The following is an 11,250-nucleotide window of genomic DNA, read 5'->3' as shown; positions in this document are numbered from 1 at the left end:
AAAACACTGGATTGGAAAACTTGACAACCTGAGCACAAAGAGATAAGTATTAGATCGTAAGGAAAAATCACAAACAGAGATCGTCTCAAGGAGAGAGTCTGACATAATACTACAGAAGCTGACAGTACAATCTGGGGTTAGTGAAGCAGGAGAGTTTATAAATCAGGAGGTAGAGTGGTGATGATTGGACCAGATGAGCAGCAGGTTTGCATGTAAGTGGATCACAGGAGGAAGACGGGTCGGCCCGGCCCTGCTCCGGATTGGTTCACACACCAGAGGAGGGGAGAGAGAGGACAGGAGACAAAAAACACTGAGCCCTATCCTAACAGAAGGTTCTTCATTTGATAGTCTGCCTGAGTAATAGTACACTATGTTTCTGAAATATTAAAAGTTCAGACACCTTTCTGAATGTTAAGTAATGGAGCCCTCAGTGTCTCAAAAGATGAAATGTTTTTAATAATACACAAGGTATTATTGAGTGCAAAAGTATAGCCTTTTTGTCTTTTCTTGGCTACAATATATAGCTGTTAGCTTAGCCACTGGCCAAAAACAAAATCCCAGTTGAGGATGCTTGTCACATTCTCTTCAGGGTTGGTTGTCCCATGTGTTACTGATAGTGAGTGAATGCCATGAAGATGAGTTGAGTATTATTTTTCTTTTGTTATATAAGAAAAAAAAACATTTATAAAAATGATTTTCCCTGTATACGTTGTCTCATTGCAAGAGGTTGTGTTAGGTTGTTGTATTTCAATGGAAAATTAACTTTTTAAACTAATTTTTAAGACTGCCTCTATTTTTTCCCTCAGGACAATAACACAAGGAAACCCAATCACATCAAGTGTGGCTATTGATCCCATGATGGTAATGGCTGTCACAAGTGTACAAGATGTATTTGACAGCCCACATCCTTTGAATAGGTTTGAAGACAGAGAGTTCACTGCATGCCCCATTCACACTTTAGACTTCGATTACACACTCTAAGGGAAACTAGTAAGAATTGAGTTTTTGGGGGATTCAAAAGTAAAAAGTGTGACAATCAACCACTTCCTCCCCAACCTGATGAGTATAAATACAATCCCAGCAGAACTTCACACAACTTGATTTGGTCTAATCAGCAACATGACAGAAAACACATGTCAAGGTATATTATATCTGAAATCAAACTCTAGTAGTCCAGCCAAGGTGACATATCCTCGTCAATGTTTAATTTTTTTTTTTTTTAATTTAAGTTACTTTAATAATCCCAAGCTGGGAAATTGCTTCCCTACAATTAACCCATCACTGATTGAAACACACACATGCAACATGCAGTGAAACACACAGGAGCTGTCTGCTGCATCAAGCGGGAAGCATATATTGGGGTTTAAGTGCCTTGCTCAAGGGCACATCAGCTGGCCAATGGGGTGGGGGGGGCATTATCACTCCACCACACTCAACTTTTTCCTGCCCGGAATCGAACCAGCGACCTTCTGATCGCCCCCGACATGCTTGTTTTTGATGACCGATGAAATGGAACTCTTAAAAGTCCTGGAACTCCTGTGCTTTGATGGCTGTGATGTTTCACAGCGAAAACATTCCGCTGTAGTCTCATCAGGTGTTCCTTTGATACCAACACAGCAGTTTGCACTACGATCTCCACCAGATTCGACGGCATCACACAACGTTTCTGACAAAACCACTCGTACGACGTTTTGACGACGCGATCCTTCAGAAATCTTCCTTTTTCTGCGACCAAACAAGCTTCCTTGAATTCAGGTAAGTCTACAAGCCTGAACATGGCATGAATAGTATTGAGAATGAAAATAAATGATTGCGTGAATTTAGTTCATTAGTTAACTGTTAAATTCACATTTCTGTTTTGTCTTTTCACAAAGCCACACAGCAAATCCTCTACTGATTTTGAAGTGACATTTTGTTAGATGATTTTGTTAATACACTCACAACGCTGGCATTAGTTTAGTTCAAGTCATATTTCTGTGTTTGTGGGTGTTTGTCCTGGATAACTGGACTCACGAAAGGAGTGTGTTCCTATTTCAGTTAGAAATGCAGTCGTGTAGATGTGTGGCAGTCAAGTCGTGGAACAGATAATTAAATTTAAATTGTCAACACAAATACATAAACTAACCTGCTAACCTATAATTATTTTTATACATACCTTAATGCGCCATTTTGTTTTTAAGTTGTGGGGCAGACAATATTGTGATGGGCTGAAAACATGAAATGTAAAAGCTGAGCACAGACAGTGCGGTCATGTGAATTTAAAATAATATTTTAGCTGTTGTATCTTTTCAGTTACAATGGACAGAGGAGATGGACCCCACAACGGTGCTAACCACAATGCTCCTGACCTCGGTAGGTACCTCACTCCTCATTTCATACCAACATGCCTGATGTTTAACCCAAAAGATCCCACAGTGACACTGGTGTCAAAAACCTTTAAATGAGGAAAAAAGTTACTACAAAAGTCCAAAGTAAAATACATGTAGAACTACGATCTTGGACACTACAGGGTACTTTTTCCAAGAAAACATCAGAAATATGTTACATGTAATCCATTTGATATGTTTTATATCCTCCATCATTTTCCTATCAAGAAAAATGTGTCTGGGCTCTTATGTGTTAATGTTACAAGGTGTAGGACAGACATGTTGTGATGTACTGAAAACATAAAATGTAAATAATGAACAAAAACAATGTGATCATGTGGATTTAAAATAGTCTTTTTTTGTTTTGTTTTCAGTTATGCCAGACTTAGGAGACGGACCCCACGTTGGCCCTAACCATGGTAGGAACTTCACTCCTCATTTCACACAAACGTGTCTGAGGTTTAATATAAAAAGATATTGGGCCGACACTGTTGTCATGTATAGAAAATAGTCAAATAATGATTTCGTGCTGAATTTTAAGATCAGTCAGTAGCTTCTGATCACTGCTCATCAAAAAAGTGCTTGTTGCTGGAGCTGCTGAGGATATAAGACACTGTGTGTAAGGTTATGAAAAGCATCCACACATTTCAAACTATGTAACACTGATTTATTAGTAAGTGATTATTGTAGAAGTGTGTGGTTACTTTTCCTGTCATATAAGTAGTAATAATCAATTATTTGTCTAAATGATCTTGTAGCTGGACCGGTACATAACCCACAGCAGGAAATACTGCAGGTCATTGAACAGTATGGGCGATTTGACGCTCGAACCATTCACTGGCTGCGGTACGTCCTCATCAATGGACTTGTGATGGAAGCCATTGCTTACCTGAGACAAATTAGAGATGAACTGGCTTACAATAATTATGATGACTATGAGGAAGAAGATGAGGAAGATGAAGAAGATGAAGAAGATGAAGTTGGTCAACAGTTTGAAAATGCTCCTGCTGAGCCTCGAGTTCACTTGGAGGTCAACCGTCCCGTGGAAGCAGAAGATCCCCTGCCTGGAGGATCCAGGAGGAATGAACTGCCTGGTGCCATCTCTGACAGTGACGTCGACAGTGATGCTGAGGAAGATGCACCCTCCACCAGCTCAGTGCCTGGAGGATCAAGGAGGAGGTCAAGAGAGGAAGATGAAGGAGATAAGATGAGCAGGAAACGATTCAGGTTCTGGAATGATGCCGTCTCAGACAGTGACGCTGACAGTGACGCTGACAGCGACGCTGACAGCGACACAGACAGCAACACTGACAGCGATACAGACAATGAAGAACCAGTGCGAGCACATTCTTCTCGCCAACTGTCTGGAGGAACCAGCAAGAGGAGAAGAGAGGAGGAGGAGGATGATGACGACGGCAGAGGCAGCAAACAACCCAAACGCCGACGCTATTAGACTTTATCTTAAAATAAAAATATAAAATACAATATTTCTCTATGAAATGTGGTGAAGTAGAGGTATGAAATGTAAAGCATAAGTTGTATATAGTAAATTTATAAGGATAAATTTGACTCAAACTTAAAATGTTACTCTGAAAAATACAATGGAGTAAAATTTACTGTTAATTTTTCAGATTTCTACTCTGTTAAGTGCTTTCATTTAACTGACTTTTATTTTACTCTATGTGACATAAATTACAAAAAAACAACAACAACAAAAAAAACCCCAAAACTCTTCTTGTCTGAAAGGTTATCTTTAAACTCAGAAAGGTAACTAAATCCAAGTATGGTATAGACAAAGTACACTGTCTAATATACAAATATACAAATAAATAAATAAATAAACATCAAACACTGGTGTCACTTTAAGAAAAGAAGTTTCTTAAGATAATCCACAGATCTTGTGTGAGCAGTTATATGTATGAACTCTCTTCTTTTGTTAGCAAACCAAGCTAGCCAACATTATAGCTCAGCTAAGGAAGATATGGTTACTGTCTACATCCTGTACTGTCACGAGCACAAGGTTTTTGTCCATGAATAGATGCAAATTCTGCAACTCACATCAAAACAATCTAGATGGATGGATAGCCCTACGTGTAAGAGGAAAGATACTCACATTCTGACTTTAAAAAACATGGAGACACAGTTTTCGCTTGCTCGAGAAACACTTTCCTAAGATAGCAGATCACAATAGCCTATAAAACTGAAAGGTTAGACAATGAAACTGATAATACTAAATGAAAAGATAATAAAAATAAACCTTTATTTGGAAGAGTGTTAGAATCAGCTTCACCTGTGCAGCTGCGGTGGCTTGAAACAGTGATTGTGTTACCAACCACTGCCTCAGCGCTCTGTTCACAGTACAAAACACTGACCCAAATGGAGCTAAAAGTTAAGGTTGTTCAGAGTACGACACACGTGTTGCACACTATCAATTTCAAGTGCGCTGGGTCGATGATTTAACATGAGACTAGAAGAACTGACTCTAGAAGTCACAAATTGCACACAACAGTATTGTGCAGTACTCAAATGTGTTTGAGTCTGATGAGGGGGAACAACACGATCACTCCACCTGCCTGTCCGGTGGGGGAATCGAACCGGCGACCTTCCGAAAGCAAGCCCATTCTCCAACCTCTAGGCCACGCCCGCCCCCGACACGCTTGTTTTTGATGACCGATGAAATGGAACTCTTAAAAGTCCTGGAACTCCTGTGCTTTGATGGCTGTGATGTTTCACAGCGAAAACATTCCGCTGTAGTCTCATCAGGTGTTCCTTTGATACCAACACAGCAGTTTGCACTACGATCTCCACCAGATTCGACGGCATCACACAACGTTTCTGACAAAACCACTCGTACGACGTTTTGACGACGCGATCCTTCAGAAATCTTCCTTTTTCTGCGACCAAACAAGCTTCCTTGAATTCAGGTAAGTCTACAAGCCTGAACATGGCATGAATAGTATTGAGAATGAAAATAAATGATTGCGTGAATTTAGTTCATTAGTTAACTGTTAAATTCACATTTCTGTTTTGTCTTTTCACAAAGCCACACAGCAAATCCTCTACTGATTTTGAAGTGACATTTTGTTAGATGATTTTGTTAATACACTCACAACGCTGGCATTAGTTTAGTTCAAGTCATATTTCTGTGTTTGTGGGTGTTTGTCCTGGATAACTGGACTCACAAAAGGAGTGTGTTCCTATTTCAGTTAGAAATGCAGTCGTGTAGATGTGTGGCAGTCAAGTCGTGGAACAGATAATTAAATTTAAATTGTCAACACAAATACATAAACTAACCTGCTAACCTATAATTATTTTTATACATACCTTAATGCGCCATTTTGTTTTTAAGTTGTGGGGCAGACAATATTGTGATGGGCTGAAAACATGAAATGTAAAAGCTGAGCACAGACAGTGCGGTCATGTGAATTTAAAATAATATTTTAGCTGTTGTATCTTTTCAGTTACAATGGACAGAGGAGATGGACCCCACAACGGTGCTAACCACAATGCTCCTGACCTCGGTAGGTACCTCACTCCTCATTTCATACCAACATGCCTGATGTTTAACCCAAAAGATCCCACAGTGACACTGGTGTCAAAAACCTTTAAATGAGGAAAAAAGTTACTACAAAAGTCCAAAGTAAAATATATGTAGAACTACGATCTTGGACACTACAGGGTACTTTTTCCAAGAAAACATCAGAAATATGTTACATGTAATCCATTTGATATGTTTTATATCCTCCATCATTTTCCTATCAAGAAAAATGTGTCTGGGCTCTTATGTGTTAATGTTACAAGGTGTAGGACAGACATGTTGTGATGTACTGAAAACATAAAATGTAAATAATGAACAAAAACAATGTGATCATGTGGATTTAAAATAGTCTTTTTTTGTTTTGTTTTCAGTTATGCCAGACTTAGGAGACGGACCCCACGTTGGCCCTAACCATGGTAGGAACTTCACTCCTCATTTCACACAAACGTGTCTGAGGTTTAATATAAAACGATATTGGGCAGACACTGTTGTCATGTATAGAAAATAGTCAAATAATGATTTCGTGCTGAATTTTAAGATCAGTCAGTAGCTTCTGATCACTGCTCATCAAAAAAGTGCTTGTTGCTGGAGCTGCTGAGGATATAAGACACTGTGTGTAAGGTTATGAAAAGCATCCACACATTTCAAACTATGTAACACTGATTTATTAGTAAGTGATTATTGTAGAAGTGTGTGGTTACTTTTCCTGTCATATAAGTAGTAATAATCAATTATTTGTCTAAATGATCTTGTAGCTGGACCGGTACATAACCCACAGCAGGAAATACTGCAGGTCATTGAACAGTATGGGCGATTTGACGCTCGAACCATTCACTGGCTGCGGTACGTCCTCATCAATGGACTTGTGATGGAAGCCATTGCTTACCTGAGACAAATTAGAGATGAACTGGCTTACAATAATTATGATGACTATGAGGAAGAAGATGAGGAAGATGAAGAAGATGAAGAAGATGAAGTTGGTCAACAGTTTGAAAATGCTCCTGCTGAGCCTCGAGTTCACTTGGAGGTCAACCGTCCCGTGGAAGCAGAAGATCCCCTGCCTGGAGGATCCAGGAGGAATGAACTGCCTGGTGCCATCTCTGACAGTGACGTCGACAGTGATGCTGAGGAAGATGCACCCTCCACCAGCTCAGTGCCTGGAGGATCAAGGAGGAGGTCAAGAGAGGAAGATGAAGGAGATAAGATGAGCAGGAAACGATTCAGGTTCTGGAATGATGCCGTCTCAGACAGTGACGCTGACAGTGACGCTGACAGCGACGCTGACAGCGATACAGACGATGAAGAACCAGTGCGAGCACATTCTTCTCGCCAACTGTCTGGAGGAACCAGCAAGAGGAGAAGAGAGGAGGAGGAGGATGATGACGACGGCAGAGGCAGCAAACAACCCAAACGCCGACGCTATTAGACTTTATCTTAAAATAAAAATATAAAATACAATATTTCTCTATGAAATGTGGTGAAGTAGAGGTATGAAATGTAAAGCATAAGTTGTATATAGTAAATTTATAAGGATAAATTTAAAAGGTTTAAAAGGTTATCTTTAAACTCAGAAAGGTAAATAAATCCAAGTATGGTATAGACAAAGTACACTGTCTAATATACAAATATACAAATAAATAAATAAATAAAAAAAACATCAAACACTGGTGTCACTTTAAGAAAAGAAGTTTCTTAAGATAATCCACAGATCTTGTGTGAGCAGTTATATGTATGAACTCTCTTCTTTTGTTAGCAAACCAAGCTAGCCAACATTATAGCTCAGCTAAGGAAGATATGGTTACTGTCTACATCCTGTACTGTCACGAGCACAAGGTTTTTGTCCATGAATAGATGCAAATTCTGCAACTCACATCAAAACAATCTAGATGGATGGATAGCCCTACTTGTAAGAGGAAAGATACTCACATTCTGACTTTAAAAAACATGGAGACACAGTTTTCGCTTGCTCGAGAAACACTTTCCTAAGATAGCAGATCACAATAGCCTATAAAACTGAAAGGTTAGACAATGAAACTGATAATACTAAATGAAAAGATAATAAAAATAAACCTTTATTTGGAAGAGTGTTAGAATCAGCTTCACCTGTGCAGCTGCGGTGGCTTGAAACAGTGATTGTGTTACCAACCACTGCCTCAGCGCTCTGTTCACAGTACAAAACACTGACCCAAATGGAGCTAAAAGTTAAGGTTGTTCAGAGTACGACACACGTGTTGCACACTATCAATTTCAAGTCCGCTAGGTCGATGATTTAACATGAGACTAGAAGAACTGACTCTAGAAGTCACAAATTGCACACAACAGTATTGTGCAGTACTCAAATGTGTTTGAGTCTGATGAGGGGGAACAACACGATCACTCCACCTGCCTGTCCGGTGGGGGAATCGAACCGGCGACCTTCCGAAAGCAAGCCCATTCTCCAACCTCTAGGCCACGCCCGCCCCCGACACGCTTGTTTTTGATGACCGATGAAATGGAACTCTTAAAAGTCCTGGAACTCCTGTGCTTTGATGGCTCTGATGTTTCACAGCGAAAACATTCCGCTGTAGTCTCATCAGGTGTTCCTTTGATACCAACACAGCAGTTTGCACTACGATCTCCACCAGATTCGACGGCATCACACAACGTTTCTGACAAAACCACTCGTACGACGTTTTGACGACGCGATCCTTCAGAAATATTCCTTTTTCTGCGACCAAACAAGCTTCCTTGAATTCAGGTAAGTCTACAAGCCTGAACATGGCATGAATAGTATTGAGAATGAATATAAATGATCGCGTGAATTTAGTTCATTAGTTAACTGTTAAATTCACAGTTCTGTTTTGTCTTTTCACAAAGCCACACAGCAAATCCTCTACTGATTTTGAAGTGACATTTTGTTAGATGATTTTGTTAATACACTCACAACGCTGGCATTAGTTTAGTTCAAGTCACATTTCTGTGTTTGTGGGTGTTTGTCCTGGATAACTGGACTCACAAAAGGAGTGTGTTCCTATTTCAGTTAGAAATGCAGTCGTGTAGATGTGTGGCAGTCAAGTCGTGGAACAGATAATTACATTTAAATTGTCAACACAAATACATAAACTAACCTGCTAACCTATAATTATTTTTATACGTACCTTAATGCGCCATTTTGTTTTTTAGTTGTGGGGCAGACAACATTGTGATGGGCTGAAAACATGAAATGTAAAAGCTGAGCACAGACAGTGCGGTCATGTGAATTTAAAATAATATTTTAGCTGTTGTATCTTTTCAGTTACAATGGACAGAGGAGATGGACCCCACAACGGTGCTAACCACAATGCTCCTGACCTCGGTAGGTACCTCACTCCTCATTTCATACCAACATGCCTGATGTTTAACCCAAAAGATCCCACAGTGACACTGGTGTCAAAAACCTTTAAATGAGGAAAAAAGTTACTACAAAAGTCCAAAGTGAAATATAAGTAGAACTACGATCTTGGACACTACAGGGTACCTTTTCCAAGAAAACATCAGAAATATGTTACATGTAATCCATTTGATATGTTTTATATCCTCCATCATTTTCCTATCAAGAAAAATGTGTCTGGGCTCTTATGTGTTAATGTTACAAGGTGTAGGACAGACATGTTGTGATGTACTGAAAACATAAAATGTAAATAATGAACAAAAACAATGTGATCATGTGGATTTAAAATAGTCTTTTTTTTGTTTTGTTTTCAGTTATGCCAGACTTAGGAGACGGACCCCACGTTGGCCCTAACCATGGTAGGAACTTCACTCCTCATTTCACACAAACGTGTCTGAGGTTTAATATAAAAAGATATTGGGCCGACACTGTTGTCATGTATAGAAAATAGTCAAATAATGATTTCGTGCTGAATTTTAAGATCAGTCAGTAGCTTCTGATCACTGCTCATCAAAAAAGTGCTTGCTGCTGGAGCTGCTGAGGATATAAGACACTGTGTGTAAGGTTATGAAAAGCATCCACACATTTCAAACTATGTAACACTGATTTATTAGTAAGTGATTATTGTAGAAGTGTGTGGTTACTTTTCCTGTCATATAAGTAGTAATAATCACTTATTTGTCTAAATGATCTTGTAGCTGGACCGGTACATAACCCACAGCAGGAAATACTGCAGGTCATTGAACAGTATGGGCGATTTGACGCTCGAACCATTCACTGGCTGCGGTACGTCCTCATCAATGGACTTGTGATGGAAGCCATTGCTTACCTGAGACAAATTAGAGATGAACTGGCTTACAATAATTATGATGACTATGAGGAAGAAGATGAGGAAGATGAAGAAGATGAAGAAGATGAAGTTGGTCAACAGTTTGAAAATGCTCCTGCTGAGCCTCGAGTTCACTTGGAGGTCAACCGTCCCGTGGAAGCAGAAGATCCCCTGCCTGGAGGATCCAGGAGGAATGAACTGCCTGGTGCCATCTCTGACAGTGACGTCGACAGTGATGCTGAGGAAGATGCACCCTCCACCAGCTCAGTGCCTGGAGGATCAAGGAGGAGGTCAAGAGAGGAAGATGAAGGAGATAAGATGAGCAGGAAACGATTCAGGTTCTGGAATGATGCCGTCTCAGACAGTGACGCTGACAGTGACGCTGACAGCGACGCTGACAGCGACACAGACAGCGACACAGACGATGAAGAACCAGTGCGAGCACATTCTTCTCGCCAACTGTCTGGAGGAACCAGCAAGAGGAGAAGAGAGGAGGAGGAGGATGATGACGACGGCAGAGGCAGCAAACAACCCAAACGCCGACGCTATTAGACTTTATCTTAAAATAAAAATATAAAATACAATATTTCTCTATGAAATGTGGTGAAGTAGAGGTATGAAATGTAAAGCATAAGTTGTATATAGTAAATTTATAAGGATAAATTTGACTCAAACTTAAAATGTTACTCTGAAAAATACAATGGAGTAAAATTTACTGTTAATTTTTCAGATTTCTACTCTGTTAAGTGCTTTCATTTAACTGACTTTTATTTTACTCTATGTGACATAAATTATAAAAAAAACAACAACAACAAAAAAAAAAACCAAAACTCTTCTTGTCTGAAAGGTTATCTTTAAACTCAGAAAGGTAAATAAATCCAAGTATGGTATAGACAAAGTACACTCTGTCTAATATACAAATATACAAATAAATAAATAAATAAATAAACATCAAACACTGGTGTCACTTTAAGAAAAGAAGTTTCTTAAGATAATCCACAGATCTTGTGTGAGCAGTTATATGTATGAACTCTCTTCTTTTGTTAGCAAACCAAGCTAGCCAACATTATAGCTCAGCTAAGGAAGATATGGTTACTGTCTACATCCT

At 39.4% G+C, this 11,250-nt stretch overlaps 3 protein-coding genes across 5 annotated transcripts; all 3 read left to right on the top strand.

Annotated features, from left to right (window-relative positions):
* Positions 1–1,592: 1,592 nt before the first annotated feature.
* On the top strand, positions 1,593–3,819 carry LOC124053085 (serine-aspartate repeat-containing protein E-like). The gene is made up of 4 exons (XM_046378049.1): positions 1,593–1,755; positions 2,293–2,352; positions 2,741–2,785; positions 3,125–3,819. Exons 2-4 carry the CDS (start codon positions 2,298–2,300, stop codon positions 3,817–3,819), a joined length of 795 nt encoding a protein of 264 aa, XP_046234005.1. The 5' UTR covers positions 1,593–1,755; positions 2,293–2,297.
* Positions 3,820–5,127: 1,308 nt separating this feature from the next.
* Positions 5,128–7,431, top strand: LOC124053290 (fibrinogen-binding protein-like). Of its 2 annotated transcripts, none has more exons than XM_046378359.1 (4): positions 5,128–5,290; positions 5,828–5,887; positions 6,276–6,320; positions 6,660–7,431. In XM_046378359.1, the coding sequence occupies exons 2-4, from the start codon at positions 5,833–5,835 to the stop codon at positions 7,328–7,330; spliced, it is 771 nt and encodes a 256-aa protein (XP_046234315.1). In that variant the 5' UTR covers positions 5,128–5,290; positions 5,828–5,832; the 3' UTR covers positions 7,331–7,431. The 2 variants fall into 2 exon arrangements, with proteins under 2 accessions (XP_046234315.1, XP_046234316.1); XM_046378360.1 differs by having other exon boundaries at positions 5,811–5,887.
* A 457-nt stretch (positions 7,432–7,888) lies between these two features.
* LOC124053287 (fibrinogen-binding protein-like) lies at positions 7,889–10,823 on the top strand. Of its 2 annotated transcripts, none has more exons than XM_046378356.1 (4): positions 7,889–8,641; positions 9,162–9,238; positions 9,628–9,672; positions 10,012–10,823. In XM_046378356.1, exons 2-4 carry the CDS (start codon positions 9,184–9,186, stop codon positions 10,692–10,694), a joined length of 783 nt encoding a protein of 260 aa, XP_046234312.1. In that variant the 5' UTR covers positions 7,889–8,641; positions 9,162–9,183; the 3' UTR covers positions 10,695–10,823. The 2 variants fall into 2 exon arrangements, with proteins under 2 accessions (XP_046234312.1, XP_046234311.1); XM_046378355.1 differs by having other exon boundaries at positions 7,890–8,641; positions 9,179–9,238.
* The last annotated feature ends 427 nt before the right edge of the window (positions 10,824–11,250 follow it).

The sequence above is a fragment of the Scatophagus argus genome, chromosome 21 (assembly GCF_020382885.2).
Source record: "Scatophagus argus isolate fScaArg1 chromosome 21, fScaArg1.pri, whole genome shotgun sequence".
NCBI classification, from domain to species: Eukaryota; Metazoa; Chordata; class Actinopteri; family Scatophagidae; genus Scatophagus; species Scatophagus argus.
The sequence above is the reverse complement of the archived record's forward strand: the minus strand, read 5'-3'. Positions and strand labels throughout refer to the sequence as shown.

Bases quoted from the DNA above. Each gene is read 5' to 3' on its own strand.
- LOC124053290 (XM_046378359.1), top strand. From the start codon at position 5,833: ATGGACAGAGGAGATGGACCCCACAACGGTGCTAACCACAATGCTCCT. The intron at 5,888-6,275 runs GTAGGTACCTCA...TTTTGTTTTCAG, and splicing joins CCACAATGCTCCTGACCTCG to TTATGCCAGACTTAGGAGAC. The intron at 6,321-6,659 runs GTAGGAACTTCA...ATGATCTTGTAG, and splicing joins CCACGTTGGCCCTAACCATG to CTGGACCGGTACATAACCCA.
- LOC124053085 (XM_046378049.1), top strand. From the start codon at position 2,298: ATGGACAGAGGAGATGGACCCCACAACGGTGCTAACCACAATGCTCCT. The intron at 2,353-2,740 runs GTAGGTACCTCA...TTTTGTTTTCAG, and splicing joins CCACAATGCTCCTGACCTCG to TTATGCCAGACTTAGGAGAC. The intron at 2,786-3,124 runs GTAGGAACTTCA...ATGATCTTGTAG, and splicing joins CCACGTTGGCCCTAACCATG to CTGGACCGGTACATAACCCA.
- LOC124053287 (XM_046378356.1), top strand. From the start codon at position 9,184: ATGGACAGAGGAGATGGACCCCACAACGGTGCTAACCACAATGCTCCT. The intron at 9,239-9,627 runs GTAGGTACCTCA...TTTTGTTTTCAG, and splicing joins CCACAATGCTCCTGACCTCG to TTATGCCAGACTTAGGAGAC. The intron at 9,673-10,011 runs GTAGGAACTTCA...ATGATCTTGTAG, and splicing joins CCACGTTGGCCCTAACCATG to CTGGACCGGTACATAACCCA.